Here is a 21,291-nt window from a genome sequence, read left to right as displayed (position 1 = left end):
GTTTGTTCAGCAGACACCACATCTCAAGTGTCACCTGGGGATCTCCTGACCTGGTTTCTAGACTACAGGTCACACATAACTTGCTCCCAATTAAGTAAAAAAATACCAATTTCTGTGTGTTACCAAAGATACATGGTGCGGAGCCTTCAGACCAACATGAAATGTTACCAAAGAGGCCTCCTGAAGCTTCCAAACTGAGTATCATAGATATCTGACAATAAGTAAAATACCTGTGCTCCTTACCAGTGTCCATATTCTTTACTTTAGAGCCAGTGATCAAACTGATTTATTAGATTAAAAACCTCTCAGTTAATAGGAAGAGCAGAGAAGGTAAGTCTGATGAAACTGGAAAAACTCTAAATACGAAATGTACATTTAGGTAGTAAGAAGTGGCTGAAAAATATTTTCAGCACACACTGAGGACTGCTTACCACTGTATGCACAAAGCTCATTTTTCCCTGGCATTCAGTTTTTCAGAGAATACTTAGTGAAAAGTGTGGATTAAGGATTTTTAACATATGGAAAAAACACAGCCACCTCTGAAGTACAAAGCTGCCCTGACCACAATTGGTTTCTTCCTGAACGCTGCCAATCGTGAGATAGTTTAGACTTGACACAAGAATCATGATTCTGCTGACAGCAATAATGAAAAATAATAATTAAAAAAACCAAAGCCATGCAAACCAGGTAGAAGCATTTCTTCCACAGAATTGACACACAAACTTGTTTACCTTTTTGCACTTTCTGCTCCTCACACAACTACCAAAACTTTTGTCCAACTTAACCTTCTACTGAGCAACTGTGGGTTTGCATTTTAATATGACTTAGACCATTTCTTTCACTACCTTCTGGTAAGGTGCTGTATGTAAGGTGTTGTCTCTGAGAATTTTCAGAATGACACTTCTGTTAAAACACACTGAGGCAGAGTCCTTTTAGACATTATTTAAGGGTCTATTAGCATCATTACTTAGCAATCTGAGCTGCAAATGCACATCTGCAAATAGGACACCAGTTCTGAGAACCTGACTTCCCTGTTAAACACAGGCAAGCTATAAATAACACATTTTACTGTTATCTCTGCTCAGTATGATTGCAAAACATTTTTAGACTTAACATAAAGGAATTCAAAAGAGTAAAGAAAAAGTACACTGAAAATTGGTATTTAAATAAAAATCAAAATACAGTGGCAATAAAGAGAAATTCACATGTAAAAAAAAAGTGAAGTACAAACTGTGTAAACCTTACTCACCATTAGGAAAAGCTAGAACACTGATGATTAGAAAGAAGAAAATCACAGAGAGGATACCCCTCCAAATATTATCCTCTGGTACAGAATCATCCCTAAAGAGACAGACAACAGTGGTCAAGTACATTATGAGGATGAAGCCAGAAGGCTCTGAAGATATATTATTCAAATAAAGACTACATGGAAATTAAATATAAAAAATATGCATGCTGATTATATAACAGTTAAGATCGTAACTCCACTGAATGATTTTCACACTACACTTCTGGGTGTTCCTTTCTTACAAGAGAGTTAAATATTTAATCAACACATGCAAGCCATAAGCATTGTTAGAAGTTTATGTAGAAGCAATGACTAAATTTAACACAAGGTGAGAAAATCTTTCTGCTTTAATGTTCACAGAAACATCATCAAAAGTACTTTTACACAGCAAACAGACCTAAACTAAAATCTCTGGAAGCCTGGATGCAATTCCTAGGTTTCTCTCTGCTGTTTTGGTGGTACTCGCAATTCATTTCCCTTTGCTATTCCCAATGCCAAATGCTTGAGGTGAGTGCAGAGAGGGCAAAAATAATTACTATAATCAGCCTTTGGAAATAATGAATATACAGCTTAGAATCTGTAACAGAGACATAGCAGAACTTAATAGAGCCAAGGAAAAATATTAATTTGCTTCCAGATCTGTTAAGCCAAAGCTCTGAACAAAATAGCTGGTATTATCTCTGCTACTGTCATATTACGGCCAGAGGATAAACTTAAGAATTCAGTTTGGAATGCCAAGGCAAACTTGACTAAGCTCTTCTTTTTTAGGCAGGTAGAATATGGTATATAGCAGCAAGATTAACCCTCACCCAAGTCTTCTAACCAGCAGAAAGCTTCTGGGATACTTCAGTAATACAAATAGAAACAAACTTCAGACTATCATAGTATGAACAACTACCATTTCATAATGTATCATCCAGTACAGCTGAAGTTAAAGTTTTACTATCTGGGTAATTTTCATGTATTTAGGATTCGTTTATCTATTTAACTATATTCCTTTACTTATTCCCAACATGCTAATAAAAAATTCCCAGCAAACTTCAGAGGGACAAAGCTCTTCCTGGCAGATTATCTGTAAAATTTCTGGATGGTTCAGTAAAGAACCCATGACAGCATAAATGCTCTCCACATTAGATATTTGCTGTGGTAGAAAATATTTCTCACTTAGCCAAATTATTTCTCTTTTGTTCAAAACTGAACCTTAAGAGCTCCAGAGCAGGCTTTCATCACTGTGAGGCATTTAAGCACTGTGTCAGGCAGGTAAAATACATTAAACATGAATGGTTTCTCTGCAGGCCTTTGGGACTCCCCACAGCATTTTTTTTTTAAATCAGCTGAGTCCAGATTTACCAGTCATTTTCGAGCAGCCATGCTGCATAGGATGACATTTTACACCAGCTATAAACCCCAGGTTCCAGAACTTAACTGTGGCTCCCCTGGCAATCCCAAGAGCCTCATGCCATCCACTGCACTTCCTAGCCAGCTCAGACAGCAAAACCATACTCCTCTTTTAACACAGGCAAATAACACACACAAATGTGCTGTCATGGCTGCCACCAAGAGGATGAATATTTATTTTTTAAGAGAGAACAAATAATGAGAGTCACATAACATCAATTCATCATGGCCAAGAAAGAAGTGACACTGTGATCGCATCACTTAACTGTTGCACAACTGAGATGACTCACCTTTGCGTATCAGGATTCTGAGTACTACTCAGCTTCAGGAAAGCTGTCCAAGTCATATTGGCACTACCCCCAAAATCAGCAAAGATGTTGTATGCAGTGTTAAACTGTGTTTCATTCCAAGTGGGTGGCAAAGGCATTTCATTTTGGCTTGCAGATACATTTCAAAAGGGACAGACATCCAATCTCCTTGCCAGAAGCAGGTAAGAACAGGTGAGAGCAAGAAACTCACTGCTGTGCACTAGTTAGTATAGTGTTTGCCTGAAAAAACTATTTTGAGGAATGCCAAAAGGAAAGACACAATTACGACGAGCTGCAATCGGGAAAATGTGCTAAATCATCTCCTCATTTAGCCCCATAAATGTTGAAGCTGATTTTGAAATATAAGCATTCATGCAGTAAAAACAAGGTTTCTAATGCTTGTGTGGGAGGACAGATGAGAATTCTCTCAATTTTAACCCACTTTACCATGGCATATTTCAATTCTGTGACTTTTTAGAGAAGAAGTAATAAAAAATAAAGCACATAATCTCTCTCTCCTGCTCTTCTTGAGAGCACTACATTACACTTGCACATTACAAAAACGTCAACTAATAAGTTATTACATCATAAAGAAAAAGGAAAAAAAAAGGATATTCAACTGAGTTAAAAATAGCTAGGACACTAAATTTGGAATGGGGGCGGAGGTGGGGGAGAAATCTTCCATAAACTCAAGCAAATCTAAATGTACAATAATCCAGTTTAATCAATTCCATTAAATAAGGTACATGAAAGACAACAGCCCTACATCCTCATAGGTCTTACTCCTGCTTCCACAAACCCTTGAAACCTCATGGGAGCAGCTACTAATCTGTCACCTTTCTCAGTCCTATTGTTGTGTCCCACAAAATATCCCCTCCAGCACTCACCTGCCCTCCTGCTGGTTGCCTCTGGGCTCAGAAAAGGCCACATCACTCTCTCTAGGGTAGAGGAGGACAGGGAAGGCTACAGCCACTCCATACCACTGCTCCAAGGTGCAGAGTAGAAGCAGGGGAGCCTGTGTCTGGCTCATTCAGCAGGAAATAACCAAGGCAGCTGCAGCCATTGTCAGAACCACTAGAAGGATGTGCTTTAAAGAACAGAACACCCTCTATTCCCCACTTTGTTCAAGTGAAATGAAACACACATTTATTTTTCTAAATTATTATTATCATTATTGCTACCTGAAAATTACTGCTATCTGAAGTTCAGCTTCACCCTTATCTGTCAGCTCAAAGATAGTATCAGCTGCTCTCAGTGATCCTAAGGGAAACTCCACATTATGGCTTAGTATACACAAGGGAAAGCATTTTTCAAGTTTCTCTGGCACAAAAGAAGTACAGAAGTGACAAGAAAGACTTTAAGGGAAGCAAATTTCCTCTGATGAAGTTCCTGAAAAAACAAATTTTACTTAACAACATCAGTATGAATTTATCATAGAAAATCCCCTGCTTAATAAATTGACCAGGAGAGCTACGGAACAACTGACAGCACAGGAGAAGCAAAGAATCAATCACTTGTGACACCTTAGTGGGAAGTCTACAGTGCCTTGCATTCAGGAGGTGGAAAAATGAGCACAGTCAGTGGAGACTCAAGGCAATAAGCTGATGGAAGCAGAATGACCAGACCTAGGAGCACACACTGTAGGCACGTAAGGCAATATCTCCTCTCCCCCAGTTTCTCAAAGACTGCATACAATTTGGGTACTGTCCCAAATAAGGCATGGAGGCAGCACTCTGATTTAGGAAACTTCTACAATAGTTGAAATCAGCAAAAGGGGGATAAGGGAGAAAACAAAATCTGAGTAGCTTCCACAACCTGAGAAGAGGAGAAACAGAGAAGACATAAAGAGAAATCAACTGGCATTTAAACACAGGAAGTGAGGCAGAGAGAAACAGAGGGAAGCAAATGAAACCGAAGAAGCTGAAGTTAGAAAGCTAACAAAACAAATGGAATGAAGAGCTAGCAGTACTCTTGAAAAAATGCTAGCAGTACTCTTGAAAAAATGCTAGCAGTACTCTTGAAAAAACGCAACATCCCAGAAGCAAAGCAGTATTATTTGGGACTAGAAAACACCATAGTTCTGAAATCGCTCTTGGCTCGTCCTCTGCTTGAAAGAATTGGCAAAATTCCTTCCCCAAAGGTGAGCCATCAGTTCCATTAATCCTTCAGAATTATGTCTTGATGAGAATATCTTATTAACTCACAAGTTTGACCTAAATTGGCCCTTTGGAAGGAAAAGTGATCTGGGTGAGGGGAGACAGGACAAGAGGAGCACTTGTAGCAAGGTCTGTAATTAAACGTGGTAGCAAAGCACAGAAACATGTCTCTGATTTAGAAGTTAAGAAGGGATCCAAGTAGAACAAGGAATGTGTTCAAAAATATCTTCCTTGGGGCTATGCATAAGATGAAACAAGAAAAGGCACTCCTCAGACCATTTGCAGTTACACTATTTTACATTTCCTTATGCTTCTGTCTCAGCTCAAGCCAGGCTTCGCCATTATTTCCACAGCTAATAAAAACTATACATTTGGATTCTTAGAATGAAATACAAGATTATACACTGAACTGTACATGAGGCCTAGGGATAAATCCTGATTTTCTTACATCTAGTGGTAAGTTTAAGCAACAAGGCCATTGAAATCCGCAATTGTGTGCACACAACGCCACGAAAGTTTAAATGAGCCCCAAACATGATGCACTACTCAGTCAAAACCTCCCAGGGATCACTGTTTCCCTACAGACTGCACAATTTACTCTAAAGGACGATTTCGCAATCCTCTTCACAACCCCATTCAGTAGGAGGCAATAACAAGTATGTACAACTTAGAAAAACATGCAAGATACTCATCAGACTGCACTGCTATACCCTTTGCTTTCAAACAAGGCTCCTGAAAAAGACTGTGTCCATTCCTAGCAGTATTGCCATGAATGACTGCAGGGGCGATGCCCACAGAGCTCTCCCTGTAGTGTGCAAAGGATGTGGCTAATCCTATCGGTGCCAGGGTCTAAGCCGACCTGTGACTGGCCACAGACAGTGCTGTGTAGAAATGATGCTACACAACACTCCTGTCTACTGCACGCTTGTAGATCATCTGCTTGAGTGATGTCACTGCTGGGCCGCTTGATAGCCCAGTAAAAGCCATTTTTGGCAACTACTTGAAATGCATTTTAATAAAGACTTCAACAGAGAGCCTCGAAACTATCATCAAGTTCCCAGGAACTGCAGTGGGGAGGACAGCAGCTCTGGGAAGGAGGAGAGGATGCCCGCTCTCCAAACATGGGCCTCCCGCGCACGGGGCTCCGGCACACCCGGCCCAGGACCACCCGGCGGGAACGGCCCGGCTCTGGCCCTGCCGACAGCCCGGCCCCGGCAGGGACCGCGCTGCCCGTGCCCGCCCTGGGGCCGGGCACGGACCCTCCCCATCCCTGACCCGGGAATCCCCTTCGCTGGGGGCCGCCCGCACCGGGGGCGGGGAGGGGGATCGTCGTGGCGGCCGCGCACCTGGTGAAGGCGAAGGCCATGAGGCTGAGGGTGGTGAAGCTGAGGAGGGTGATGGTGTGCGGCCGGTAGAAGAACTCAAGCGTGATGTCCTCCACCTGCTGCTCGTTGATCATGCGGAAGTGCAGGCGGTAGTTCACGTCGTTCTTGCTCAGGGTCCGGCTCCCCACGCACGACGCCATCTCGCCCCCTCTTCTCCCCTCGTCTCAGCGCAGCTCGGGTTCTCCCGGGGCGGGGCAGGGCAGGGCGGCGCAGCCCGAGCCCGGCTGCCCGACCGCGCCGCGTCCCCCTGCGGGAGCCGAGCGGGGCCGAACGGGGCAGCGCCGCTCCCGCCGCGCTGAGGGGAGCGCGAGGCGAGGCAGGGCAGGGCAAGGCAGGGGAGGAACTCGCCGGGCCGCGCCCACGCGCGAGGGAAGGACGAAGGCAGCGCCGGAGGGGGAGAGGTGGAGCCACACCGCCCCCTTGGAGCAAGCGGTGGGAAGCTCTCTGGTGCCTGTATGTTCCCCCTCCCCCCCTTTCCTCGCGGATGGTCTCGCCTGGGTTGGGCTGGGGGCGGGGCACACACGTGGTCAGGCCGCGCCGAGCGGGGCAGGTGAGGTGATGGCGGGTCTCGGGGGTGTTTCCGTGATCTCTCGATGGTCTCCACATTCTCCTGCACACGCAGAGGCTGCCGGCATGGGGAGGCCTGCGAGGGACGGCGAGCGCGGCGCGCCCGGGCCCAGCCTCCCCCCCCTGTGGCGCTGTGCGGTGACGGCCCTGCGCAGAGGGCCCTGTCCCGCGGAGAGGGTTGAGGTCCTGGCTGGGCTTCCCCCGTGCTCCCAAAGGGACAGCTGTCGTACAGGACGGCGGGCAGTGGCCCTCAGACCCGGCTTCTCTCCCCAGTTTTGCCTCCTCCGTTTGCCACGCGTTTAAAGCCTTAAAGCCTCTCCTTGGTGCTTTGTAGTGAGCCATTGCTGTAGCGCCCAGGGTATTCGCGCTCCCGGCTCTGCGGCCAGGCAGGCAGCGCCTTTCCCGCCCCTCAGCCCTTTTTCTCCCGGCAGGATGCTGTGTTGAGGTGGAGATGGCTCTGTGGGCCCGGCAGGCCTCCCGCTGGTGTTGCCTGCTGAACACGGCCCGCGCTGCCGGGTTTCCTCGGAGGCTGAGGAGCTGCGGGAGCCCCGCACGGACCTGCCGTGAGTTCGCCCCTCTGGCTCTGCTGCCCGCCGGAAAGGACGGTGTTCTGTGGAGACTACAGGCATGCAGGCATGTGTCTGTAGGAAGCTGTTTCGCGCCCGACAGTGCCAAGGATGGATCCTTCTCTCCTCTGGAAAGTAATTTGCCTTCACCAGTAAAACAGGAACAAGCAAAAGTAGAAGCATTACCTGATCTGAATGCAAAAATACTGAATGAAGGTAAGAGGTTTTAAGGGATACCATTTTTCCCGAATCTTCAAATCATGCTTTCAGTATGTTGTGGTTTAACCCCAGCTGGGTTCTTTTTTCTTGGCCCGTTTATCTAAAACACTTATCTGGAGTTCCTGACTTTCACTTGGTTTTAGCCCCGTAGTTAATGCAGATATTCTTGTGGTCACCGTGGCATCCAAAGCATACCTTTAAGGTGAGATGAAGATAAAATGTTTTGGGTAGAAATGTAGGTCTGGAGCTGCCATTTGAAGGATTTTTCTTTTGATAAATCTACCTGCAGTAGTTGAGCGTTTGCCTTTCCCTCACATACCTGCTGATACAAACTAAGGGGATTGGTTTGGGTGTTTTGTTTGGGGTTTTTTTGAACAAGGCTGGGGGAGTCCACGCCTGAAGCAGCTCACGCAATACAGCCGTTTGAATGATCAGGAACGAACAACAGGAGGCAGCAGTGTGAAGCCTGCTTTAAGCACTGCTCTGACGAGAAATGCTCATCCAACTGTCTCCTGAGGAAAGGAGATGAAAAAAGATAAATACAATGTGCAGCTCTTCCTGAAACATTAGGATCATGCTACTTACTGTGGAATCTGTCTTGGTAGTTCTGGTGTGTCTTTGTTTTCTCGACATGGAAGAGTGTTACCCTAGTCTCTAGGATGGCATTGTGCAAAGGTACAGGGGACAGAAAACCTCCATCCTGAAGAGTTTATAATCAGGGCTGTTGATCAATAATCAATCTGATAATTTAGGAAGATGCTAGCAGCCAGCCTGGAAACAGTAAATCTAGCTGCTGTGAGCTCCTGTCAGTGGAAGAATAGATCCATTTATAGAAGTATTTTTTAAAGGACACTAAGCTCTGTGACATCAAACACTTAAGGGGAAACAAGCATAATAATGTTCTCTTTGAAACCTTAGTGAGTAGGAAATGGAGCTTGATTTCTTTTGCTGTTAATGGTGGTGGCAGTCAGCAGCCATTCTGTAATGGATAAGACATGATAGCTTGGTTGGAGTTGGCTGTGAAATGCAGTTGTTTTAACTTTCAGTATATTTCAGGCATCAGATTCAAAAGAGGCATAAAATAGTGGGCTTGTCAGGTTATGAAAAATAATCTTTGCGGTAGCCTTTTTTCTGGATATGATCAGGCAAGAATGCATTTGTGAAGACATGAAAGCAGATTCTTTTTCAAGAAGGTGATGTGATCTGCAGACTGAAGGCAGGCTGGCTGGGTACTACACTGATTTGGACACATGAGCAAGAGCTGATGAGCAGTGTCAAGGAGATGGAACAGAGGCAAAAACTGGGAGTACAGTCTATGTTTTCAAATAATAGGTTGAATATTCATCTCGTGCACAGTGTTCCTGCATTTTGAACTGGATTTTAGGAGATCTGTATAGCATTTGGTGGGAGCAGCTTTGTCTTTCACAAAATGCATTTGGGTCATCCACATTTGTTTCTTAGATTGGGATGACATCCCACCTTCATCTGCCTTGGAAGAGATTTCTGAGGAAGCAGCTGTACAGATCATCGCAGAACCGATTCTTCCCCTTCAGTCTACCACGCTCCGAGATTATGTTGATCATTCAGAAACCCTTGCAAAGCTTGTCCACCTAGGTATGTGTGATTTTATTTGTGTAGTTTGCCTGTGTCTGGAGCTTTGGAGATTCTTCTGTTTTACTGGTTCCCTTGTAAACTTGAAAGAGAGAATGATGACTAATGGCAAAAAGCAGCAGAATATTATCCAGAGTAAATGGAAAAAGAAGGGGACTGTGTCACTCAATAGCAATGCCATATTTCTTGAAAACAAAGCTGGCTAGTTTTAGTCCCTTAGCGCTTTGGGTGCCAGGAGGAGGCATCTCTCACAGCTTCTGGAGATGGGGAACACTCTATGTAACTTAAGTGGTCTCTCTTCTTTTGGGCTGGCTAAGGTTGTTTTAATTTGCTGCAAAAGAAAATGCAGTTCTCCATCCTTGGAAAGAAGGAGAGTGGTTGCTGTGCAGAACCTTAGAAGTGGGGCACAGTAAACTAGAGGCAAGAGTGAAGGATGGAAAAGAACCTTACTTCTCATCAAAAAGCAGTTGGACTGCAGGTATATCTGAGTTCAAGGTTGCTGGCCACCTCCTTGTTGCCCAAACATCCAAGGAACACTAGAAGAAGGTTGGAGAAATAAGTATTTGAGAGGGGGGAATCTGGCCCCATGTAGTAACAAATTACTATGTGTGAGTCAGTATATAAAGGCACTTCACTGCACAATTGTTCTCTTCCCTTGTATAATGGAGTTGGGAATTTCTTGCATATGGCACATGCAGGATTCACTGCAAATGTCTTCCTTCAAAAAATAAACTCAGCAAAAGTGTCTAAAATGACTGCTTGTTTTATCTGGAATCTTTCCACAATATACAAGGTGTTATGACCTTGCTGTGTCGAACAATTAAAGTATGCCAAATCAGTGCAAAAAAAGGAGTAGTCCTGTAAATTCCAACGTGCCTTTGTGAAACATTTACAGGAAGTAACATCTGAGTTTATTTAAAACAATTTTTATTTTTGTTTGTTGTAGGAGTTGACCTATCCCAAGTGGAAAAACGTCAAAAGGCAGGTCAGCTCTTACTGACCTTGGACTTTGAAAAAGATATAAGAAAAATACTTCTGTTTCTTAAGGATGTGGGTGTAGAAGACAATCAGCTGGGACCATTCCTGACCAAAAATCCATACATCCTTGGTGAAGATCTGGAAGCTTTAGAAACCAGGTAAGACTTTCAAACAGCAGCGGGGTGTTAAGCCCCTTGGGTTGAAGATCTGCTTTCCCCTATGGCTTAACCTTGCCTGAAGGATCGTGTGTTGCCTCCTGCTTCCTTTCTGACTCAATCCCTGGCTCCTTGTTCTTGTGCCTTCCCATCTGTTGGCACTGACGTGTGGTGATATCATAAGTCAAGTCAACATCTTGATCTGCCTTAAAACTGACCATTAAAAAATTTTACTGCCCATCCCTATCTCTCTGCCACAGAGGAAGCAGCTTGCCCTCCTAGGCCACTTGCTTTACCTGCATCAGCTTGGATTCCAAAATGTCAGTCCCTGAGGCTTTGTAGAAATATATTAACCTCTTTAGTCACGATTTGAAACCACTCTTCTAGATGCTACATCTGCCTTGTAAATTCTGCAGTAAAAGAAGCAGACCAGATCTCTTCCGTGATGACATCTAATAGCAACAGAAAGTTTTGGTGACACTCTTTTTTCCTGTTGTCCAGCTCAGACTGAACACAAGACTACAATGAACTAATTTGTGTGTGTGTGTTTTCATTCACACCTTTATGGCCCTACACTGTTCCTCAGTCCATAAAATGGACTTTTATTCTTAACATTACTTCAAATTCAACAGTTTATTTCAGAAGAACTCGTGTGTGAATGTACATACATTTTTTAATGAACTCAGAACTTCTCAGTATTTAAAAATTCCAGAAAAGAAAGTCTGTCTGCTTGGCTCTTGCATGTAGTAGCTGTCCAAGACAGAAATCTGAAAGTACGGATATTTGGAAACAAGCACATGATCTGGATATATAAGATAAACCTGACTTCTTTTTTCTCTGTTCTTCAAACCTCCTGTTCAGTAAGTGGCCTTTCAGAAACAATATCCAAAGAGAATCTGTGTAATTTTTCAGCAGTAGTTTTGAGTCTAGATATCAGTTATTTATACTCTGCTGAAAAGAGTATTATTTTTTTTTGCTATGATAAATATCCTGACACTTCTGTGAAGTCAAATTTGCTTTTCACTGACAGTCCTGTGGCACTGAAAAGCAAATTTGCGAAGTAGGGACTGAACAGAGCAGTCCAATTTCTCCTTAATTTTCTGCATTACAATTCTTCAGTAAGTTTGACACTGGTGAGTGCTTTCCTGCAAGCTTTAAAGCAAGTGTGCTGTGAAGGCTGTGAAGTGAATGTGTCTCAGATAGCTGTCTTTTGAAAGCTGAGTATCACCTTTGCATAAACAGTTCAGTGCAGATGGACATGGTATTGGTTACATCACTCTGGAATGTTTTATTGCTATGGATTCCACGTTGCTAGGAAACAAAACACAAATTTCAATAGATTTGGCATTTGACTTCAGATAAACATCATAAAAGTCAAAACATTCCATAATTCATAACAATTTTGACAGTTGCAAATCAGTGTCTGTACTGCAGCTGCACCAGATGCTTTGTTTTACGTTATTGTTAATGATGACTTAAAACTGTTAACATGCTACATAGAACTGCTGACCCCTGTAGTACAACGAGGGCTAACCTTGGTGCCAACACTCACAGATGTATCTCAAACTTTGGCCAAGCTGGATGATTGTGTTTCTTTAATATACCAGTTTCTGGAGTCAGGTTATTACAATCTTGCCATCCCTCTTTTAAGTTTCTTGCCTTTCCAGAATGTGAAGAAATGCTTCAGGTGTGAATCTTAATGACTTGTTAACAGAAAACAAGTGGAGCCAGGACAGCCAAAAGATTTTATTTTTCATCTGCTCATTTAGCTGTGTTTCTGGGATGATTGGCAACTGTGTCCTTGAAAAAATGAATGGAAGAAGTATAGTGTAGCCAAGCTGCAGCATTTAAAACATAATGGGATAATTTTTGAAGGGCCAGGTGGTTATTGTTGTGTTCTGATTTTCTCCCCCTCTTAACCTTTCCTTGTCTTTGAGGTTTCTGCAGCCAGTTCCGTCAGCACTGTCTGGAGCCTAGGCTGCTACCTTCTCTGTTGGGGTGCCTGCTCAATCAGGAATTGGTCATCTAGAGCTTGTTCTTGTATCTTTCTCTCTGGACATTTTTTGGCTTGTGATGACTTCATTTTTGAGGGTTTGTGGAAAGAGGGAGGCTGTAGTGACTGGAAGGTAATTTTTTTTTCTCTGCACAAGATGTGGTTTAACACAGAGCCTGTTTTTTGCTGAATACCTGCTTCTGCAGAATACTCTGCAATCCATTTTCTAAATTCCATTATCTAAATTACTGCCAGATAAAAACAATTCTTATGTGCTTTCATCTGACAGAAAATACTTCCATACACTCTCATCTACAACCAAAGGAAATCTCTCCAAACTGTAGTTCAGTTGTTTTGTAGATGGAGACATGGATTAATTGTGTCTCTCTTTATGTGCTGTATTGGCCCTCCTTTGTTCCTTTTTCTGGTAATCCTGTATGGTAATCATCTACTGCAAGTAGTACTTGAAATAAGATTTCACCTTCACTGAATTTAACAAAGTTTGGAAAAAGTATTGAGTTGGAAAGAAAGAAAGCTCTGTTAAACATAAAAACTTTAGTCAGCTCCTTTTCCTTTCCGATGACCAGATATTTGTTACTTAATCGTTGGACCACTGACTGAAAGTAGGGACCTATTGCAACAACTGTAACTTCAGCTAATCTAGAGATGCCTTTTCGGACAATGTCTCTACACATAACGTTGTTGTAGGGTATTTCTACTCCAGTGCTATTGGCAAAACAGGGATGTATGAGGTATAGTACAATGTTCTTTCAGCAGTAGAAATGGAATTCATTAAAATAGCAAAAAGCTGTATATATCTTCTTGTCCATACCCTATGATGATCTATTAATGTGTTTGCAATCTAGGAGACAGGCTGGTAGTTAAATGTAGGTTAACATAGTTATCTGCTTAAGTACAGCTGGAAGGAATTAAAATCTGTCTTCAGTATTGACATTCTGCTCTGAGGTTTATTTTACTTCTAATTAATTGGAAGGGAGGGTATTTTGCTTTTACGATAACTGCAGAATTCATCCTAATTATTTTTGGCAGGGTTGCATGTTAATGCTAGAACATCTGTCCATTTATAAGATATCACTGAGGAATTTAAGCAGTACTGAATAAATGGAGGCAATAAAATTTTCATCACTGGATTTTATTTTGTTTTTGTTCTCTTTCTAGAGTGGCTTACCTAAAATCAAAAAAATTTGGTAAGTCAGAAATTGCTCAGATGGTCTCGAGAGCTCCATATCTGCTGTTGTTTTCAGTGGAAAGACTGGATAACAGACTGGGTTTCTTCAAAAATGAACTTGGTCTCAGTGTAAAGAAGGTAAAGACTGAAGTCTTTAGTTATTTTCTTATTAACAACTGTAAGGGCTTGCAGTATGAATATTTCAAGTGTTTGGAGGTTATCCACAAACATCAGTGACGTTACCATGAGAACATAGAGGGTTACAAGAGGGTAACATGGTTTTAACTGCCTATGGAAGTGATATAGACACCTAACATTCAGAAGTCCTGAAGTACAGGTTTTGAAGATGACTCGCTACAGATTATTTACAAACAAGCTCGCATATGTCCAATTTTATTACTTGAGGTGAGTTAGAGGACTGAATTCATTACTGAAACAGCAAGCACCTTTTAACTTCTGGAAAATTAAATGCTTCTCTTCATCTCCTCAAGATACTGCAAAATACTTAACTCATGATTGAAAAATTGTCTAATCTGTGAATATTATATCATATCAAACTAAATGCCAAATTATACACTCAGTTCACCATGAGTAACCTCTGGGTTTGCTTGTGACGGTGTATCACACTTGTGCTTAGCAGGTATTCAGCACTCTGCTTTGGGATCTTCAGGGGAGGTAGTAGCTGGACTTGCTTGGAATAAGTGGGCAGCGTTAGGTGTTTCCTACAGTAGGTGAGGATTGCAATGAATGTCAAATTCCAAGTGGAATCAGGGTTGCTTTGCTGGCTTCTATCAGCTGAACAGTCATAGCTGTCACAGTGCCTGTTGCTGGCCGTTCTATGCTTGAGGTAAGAGACCTCCCCAGAAAAGGGTTTAGTCACTGCCTTGTGCTCAGGGTTGATTACAAGTGATCACGTGGCTTAGGGGACGTGGAGTAATTTCTTGCGTTGCCATTATACTATGGTCTAACCAGATCCTGAATTAGACAAACTCCACTGAGCTGAAAAATCCTTTTATAGCCTTATTGGGTAGTGTGTTGTTAACTTCTTTAAAAAGATGGGAAGAAACAGCTTGAGCACTGAGATAGAGCTCTTGAGCATGCTTTTGACACATGCTTTTACTCCCTTTTCCCATCTGCTTTACAACACCTATGTTGTTTTTTGTTTTCCATTTGAGTAACTTTTTGCATCTTAATATGCTGCTGCTTCATACAAACTCCTCCTTGGTGTAGAAATAAAAATTAATTGCATCCCTCTTCCGGCTGCAAAAAAAAAAAAGAAAAAAAAAGTTTATATGAGATCTTTCTTTCACAAATGAATTCACAAACAAGCTTTCGGTAATACTCCTTTTGTGTTTTCCCTAATTGTAGACAAAGGACCTGGTAGTTCGTCTTCCAAGGCTACTGACTGGCAAATTAGAACCTGTAAAAGAAAATCTTCAGGTGAGTTTATGAATAGATATTAAAAGTGCATTGTGTATCCATATAGTTCAAGAGTTGTCAGAAGATAAAATTCCTAGAGGAGACTAATGCATAGAAAGTATTTAATGAAACAATTTTAGTGGAGATATAAAATAACTGAGGATTTTGTTCAAAAATTTATTTTCCTCTATATCGTGCAAGCTTATAGAATACATGGAGCAGTATCTTATTGTCTTGTACTCTGATGCAGTGTCCTCCTGCCAAAAGTTGCTATCTGATGACACAAATTGTTACCCGTGTTTTATGAGTAGAAAAACATTCCCTCTTTCCCCCCCCCTTAATTATTATGGGTTTTTGCTAACTTGGGCTGTCCATGAGTATTTAGGAGCAAGAAATGTGCAGTTGATTATTTTCCTCTTGGCAGGTAGCTAGTCTGCCAAAATGTGCATTTGACACCTATTGTCTGATAGCAGATGGTCGTTATTAACAACTGTTGGGTAAATAACTTCAAACCCACAGAGACTCCTTTCCCTTTTGAAAATGTAACTATGTATTGGTTTAATTATTGTGCTGTAAAGCCATCGAGGCCAAACAGCATGATGTATTATAACAATTTGTGAAATTCCATTATCCTATAATGCATAACTGTGAATTAAAATGTATAATTTTCAGATGGACTCACTGCTCTGAAACTATTAAACACTAGAAATCTTGCAATCTGAAATGTGTGTGTGGTAAGGGAGGAGACTGGAAAGTAGCAGACTGTTCTAATTAATAGTGCTTTCTTTTTAATGAACATGGTTTCCACAGGCTAGGGATTCAGTATATTATAATGAATGTGTTTTTAAGATTCTCAGTTCTATGTGACTATCTTGTTTATCTACCAAATATATATATATATAAATAGCATTTATTTTTAACATGTGTGTGAGAGAGAGGGAGAGAGAGGTAGGATTTTTAGGTTCTCACTGTTGAAATCTGCTCGTAATTAGAAGCTCTGGCCTTTCAGGAGGTTGGATATTTCGGTTTCAGAATCTGGGTTCAGACCTGTATGTCCTAAACTGATGGTGGGAGGGCAGTACTTGGAAAGTGAAACCATGTATCACCAGTTCAGAAGTGATCAGGTCATTTCCTTCATTTTGAATGGACTGTTATTTAGAAACAGCTACTGGCTGTCAAAAGATACCTGCCATGATAAATGATCTGAAGGATTATTATTTGTTCCATCCTCTGAAGGTTTCATCCAGCACGATTAGAGATTAACACAGTAAAACCTGACAGTTTGCATTACCACTGCCTATTGTGGGAATAATATAGAATAAGTTGAATATTGCTGAGACTTACACAGTAAGAATATTAGCATATGTGGCCTAGAGAGTTACTGAATATTAAATATGTTTGCTGTCAAACTGAGTGCAGTCAAAGCAATTTACACTTGAGCTCACAGGTCCTGGCATGAGGGATCTGTTCCATTTCAAAGAGTAGAAGATAAAAGGTCAGGACTCTTGTCACAATTACCCCTACAGTGGGCCCAGCTTTACATCTGCAGTGATTTAACATTTGGTCTTATCAGGTTGTGTATCGTAATGCAGTAACTTACCACTGCCAGCTCAGATCCATGGAAGATACTACTGAATGCAAACACTTCTTTTCATGCCTGAATGCTGTCTTAGTTGATTGGTATTTTCTGTGATGCACAAATATTTATAAAGCAGATAAGGAAAAACCAGGATTTGAAAGACCTGATTACAGTCACCTCTTGAAGCAATTCCCTGTGAGGATCTGTAAGTCCTAAGGTATCTTCAAAACCCAGTTTCTAAGCCCTTCCCTTTGTATTTGCCAAGCAATTCTGGAAAAGAGCTGCAGTCTTGGCACATCAAACTGGACAAACAAAAAGCACCACATTTTTGCCAATTGAAGTAGTACCTGGGTTGGATTTAAAAGTCTGGTTATGTTGACTGACAAGCATACCCGCTTCATGGCTGGAAACAAGCTGCTTATAAATGTCACTGGAAGACAGAAGAAATGGCTGAGTTACCAGACACTCCTGTATGCTGAATTCCTTTCTCAACAACTCAATGAACTGCTTGCCATTCTGCAATCTGGGAGGAGTGCTTATGATTTTATTGAAAAAATGTGTTTTGTTTTCCTTTTGGGAAATCATAATTGAAGTCAAGGCAGTCTCTGAAAAAGACATCTTACTTTAGACATTATGAACTGTAAAATAAGTTGATAACACTGCATATTCTACACAGCTCTTTCAGGTTCAGCAGTCTTCAGTTGAAGACTACAGGACTGAAATTATGCTCCCTATTATAAAAAATGTAACTTGGATACATTAGCAAAGAAGTAATGTTTCATTGCTGTGTTTTACAGAGCTCAGCAGCTCCACAACAAGAAAGTCAGTCTTTTGACAGCTTGGTATTGAAACTGGTGAAGGATCTTAGGGGAGAATTTTTATGCTTGTGACTGCCATGCATATGTAGACACTGGTTTTTGTTGATATCTCAGACAAGCTGAAAAAAACATAGCATTCACAGAAGTCATCTTTACTTTGGGGATAGTCTGTAAAGAAATTACACTTTAATCCAGAATGATAACTTGCATTGTCTGACTTCAGAACAACTGAAGGGGTGGATATTATTGTGGGATGCATTCTTGTTGCTGTGTGACAAAGGGTAGAAGAATTTTACATCAGTTTATTTCAGTGGACATTTAAATAAGCCAAGTTTGCTGTAGCTAACTTGTGAAGGTAAAATTGTGCTCTTTTTCAGGTTTGTCAGATTGAACTTGGTTTCCAACGCAATGAAATTCAACAGATAGTGTATAAAACCCCCAAGATTTTAACCGCAAGTAAAAAGAGGCTCAGACAGACATTTGACTACTTACACAACATAATGGGCATTCCCCACCACATGCTTACTCGCTTTCCTCAGGTGAGTTGTTAATCTGGGAACAAATTGTAGGTGCTTTTGTCACAGCCACTTCTCTAATATGGTGCTGAAGGTGGAGCCTCACTGTATGCAGTGAATTCACGTGTGAATTCTTCAACTTGCCTGTGACTTTTACTGTAACTGGGACAACTTATATTGGCAATTCAGAAACCATGGAGGATTCCAGTGTGGAAGTGTTGCTTTTTTTCCCCTGACACGTTACATCACTAACCCGAGTCTTGTGAATTTTTAGGTTTTCAACAGAGGTAGTCATGCTTATCTCTTCTGGATTCATGCAAGAGAGATTACTGCCTGCTTAGGGATTTGCTTGTCCTGAAATCTTACCGAAGAGACACAAGGGAAGACTGATTATGCAGGAGATCTGTTCATTAGATAACATGTATACATATAAACATTTCTTTCAGATTTGTTTACTTAAAAAACTAATTTTAGAGATTTAGGATCTGAAAAGAGTGTAAAGAGAAGAGAAATTCTGTCCATTAGGCACTCAGATTCTCATTGGTGTTCCTATTGCTGTGGCAATTGCTAAAATATCACAGGATTGAAAATAGATTAGTTCCCTGATTACTAATTTTTTTCTATCTCCTCATTACTGTTATTTCCTCTCAAAAGTTGAAAGCTGTAGTCACTTCATTCAATGCTGACATGCAGTCGCACTAGCTTCTTAGAAGGTAAAAGTGAAAGGACAAATTGCAACTTCTGAACTGAAATAATTTTCTTATAAAGCAAGTCTAGTAGAGAATCTAACTGGCTAAAAAGCCAAAATTATATGGGGAAATAAAACTACTTCCCAGGATTTTGATTGCTTCTCTTGCTGTTTAATATATCTTTACTTAAGGAGGATGCTTGCAGTAACTCCGATCTGTGTCAGTTTTGCCCTCCTTGATATATAAGTGACCACAGGTCTTTCTCACTTCCTTCTCAGTTGTCTTATTGTTAGCTTTGTGGTTCACCTCATTATTTTTCTTCCCCTTCTTTGGAAGGGTAAGTGGAGACCTCTATTCCTTGTTCTTGGCACAGTCACTTCCTCTCTTCCCTGTTCTTCCCTTTCATCCTCAAAAACTGCGAGTTTCAGGATATGGTTGGTGCAAGTCAGTCTGGTGGTCTGGCCTTTAACTTGTGCATTTACAAATGTATATATGTCTCTATCTGTACTTGCTTCTATCCCAAATTACAATAATGCTGAAGATAAGAGGTATACAGGATTTTTTTTCATCAAATGCTCTCTGATATTACAGCTGTTCTCATAACCATTCTTTCTATCAGCTAACTCCACAAAAGGTGGTGAAATTTTTTTCTCCTGTCTTCTGACACTCTCTTAAAATTCAAGGAAGGCAGAGGAGGAACAGTAGTTTTGTTTCTCTCCTAGTTCAATTAGTTTGCATCCTGATAGTACAGGGAAAATGCTCCCTATTTCTGAATATCTCTTCTCCACTTCCTTGGCTGTGATTACACAAAAATAATATAGTTGTTATATATAAGTAAAAAACCTAACGTGCTTGAAAGTTGTATCTGTCTGATTGTCTTTGTGTATGTAGGTCAGTGTATTGTATTGAGGCATTCAGAGTTTAGGTAATTTATATATAAATGTAACCTACCTGGTGTTTGACATAAATTAGAAGAAAATATGCAAATGATTTGTTTTCTTCCTAGATCTTCAGTTGGTCTAAAAAATGCTCTTATTTTAGATGCCTTGTAGTCTGAAATTCAGACAGCCTAAAAATTGCTTCCCTTTTTTTCTTTCTTAGGTTTTCAACTCAAAGCTGTTACGAATCAGAGAGAGGCACATGTTTCTTGCATTCTTGGGAAGAGCCCAGTATGACCCAGCAGAACCCAGTTACATCTCTCTGGACCAGCTGGTATCCCTTCCTGATGAGGTGTTTTGTACAGAGATTGCCAAAGCTTCTATACAGGACTTCGAAAATTTCTTAAAAACACTTTAGTAACACATGTAAAAAATAATAGAATACAATTATGAAATAAACATACTTTATGGAACCAATCCCTTTTAAGGACTCTAAACTTTTCTATTAGTCGTTTAAGACTTCATTGCTTATGAAACATTTGTAGGATTTAAAGGCTCACAGTAATATTTATAGTAACTTAAAGTTTTTTTCAGAAGGATTGAGTGAATACTCATTCCATGGATTGCTATTAATGCAATCCTTGTCATTAATCACTAACTTTATTCAAAGTGGATGATGCAGCACTCTAACAGAAAAGTAAATTAAAGTTGGATTCTTCTTTTTTTCCTTTCGATAGTGGCAGAGTTTTGAGAAATGGAAAAACTAGCTAGTGACCTATTCCCTGTCTTGCCCATTATCTTTTTCTCTCTTCACCCTCTTTCCCAAAAGTTAGAATAGCAAGCTAATGCAGTAGTGAAGAAGTGTTGTGTTTACCTGCTTGAGCTAATGTTATTATTTTCCCTGTACAAAAAAGTACACCATTAAGTATGTGAAGTTCCTCATACAAAAAGGCGTTTTTTCAACAGGTTACAAAGGTGTTCCCTTGTGGAGCTGGCTGCTGAAATTAATATCCTAAAAGCTGTGCAGCCTGGTTTGAAATGTCAAAAAAAAAAAATCAGCAAACTGAATCCAGGCAAATTCCAGTGTCCCTGAAATCTAGAAGGATCTTTATGTAAGTTACTTTTTTCTTTCCCTTGTTGAGTTTTCCCCACACCCCAAAGAGATTTGTGAGGTTTTAATTTGTTTTGAATGCCTCACACTTTGAACTTTTACTTCCCTGATCGCTGCCAGAGCTAAACCAGTTTCTTTGAAATGTTAAATGCATGTGCTTCTGCCAAAATAGCTTCCCAGAAACACTATGAAAAAAGGAAGCAAAAGATTTTATGGGAGTGCTAAAAGGGAAAAGAGGATAGAAGAACTTTCTGAGCATCATGTAAAAAATCTGTGGCTCTAAGATGAAAAAAAGAATCTTTAGAAGAAATGTTTGGGCTAGAATTACCCAATTTACTGTAGTCGGCTATTCCTGACAAGGGCTGGCAGCCTTGGACTGAACACGTTGATTCGCTGGGGCTCGCTGGGTACAACACGGCAAAGACCATTCGCGGCCTGGGGCAGTCTGGACTCTGCTGTTTGCTTTCCT

General features: G+C 41.1%; 2 protein-coding genes across 6 annotated transcripts in view; one reads left to right on the top strand and one right to left on the bottom strand.

Moving 5' to 3' along the window:
* Nucleotides 1-6,823, bottom strand: part of PTDSS1 (phosphatidylserine synthase 1) — a 28,438-nt gene extending 21,615 nt beyond the window's left edge. For 3 of the 4 annotated variants that reach the window (XM_051785271.1, XM_051785272.1, XM_051785274.1), the window contains exons 1-2: nt 6,497-6,823; nt 1,250-1,341 (exon numbers count right to left, since the gene is read on the bottom strand). In XM_051785271.1, the coding sequence (XP_051641231.1) occupies nt 1,250-1,341; nt 6,497-6,675 (271 nt within the window). In that variant the 5' untranslated portion in view covers nt 6,676-6,823. Of the gene's footprint in view, nt 1-1,249; nt 1,342-2,976; nt 3,048-6,496 lie in introns of those variants that run through there. The other variant, XM_051785273.1, reaches the window with a different exon arrangement.
* A 49-nt stretch (nt 6,824-6,872) lies between these two features.
* MTERF3 (mitochondrial transcription termination factor 3) lies at nt 6,873-20,188 on the top strand. 2 transcript variants are annotated; one of them, XM_051785282.1, is made up of 8 exons: nt 6,873-6,988; nt 7,534-7,884; nt 9,349-9,501; nt 10,445-10,634; nt 13,804-13,951; nt 15,182-15,253; nt 18,007-18,168; nt 19,935-20,188. In XM_051785282.1, exons 2-8 carry the CDS (start codon nt 7,554-7,556, stop codon nt 20,127-20,129), a joined length of 1,251 nt encoding a protein of 416 aa, XP_051641242.1. In that variant the 5' UTR covers nt 6,873-6,988; nt 7,534-7,553; the 3' UTR covers nt 20,130-20,188. The 2 variants fall into 2 exon arrangements, with proteins under 2 accessions (XP_051641242.1, XP_051641243.1); XM_051785283.1 differs by having other exon boundaries at nt 6,981-7,085.
* Nucleotides 20,189-21,291: the final 1,103 nt, after the last annotated feature.

This window comes from Manacus candei, unplaced genomic scaffold (assembly GCF_025592945.1).
Source record: "Manacus candei isolate 608988 ecotype Guabito, Panama unplaced genomic scaffold, ASM2559294v1 h1tg000019l, whole genome shotgun sequence".
Classification (NCBI taxonomy): Eukaryota; Metazoa; Chordata; class Aves; order Passeriformes; family Pipridae; genus Manacus; species Manacus candei.
This window is presented reverse-complemented; position numbering and strand designations above follow the sequence as displayed.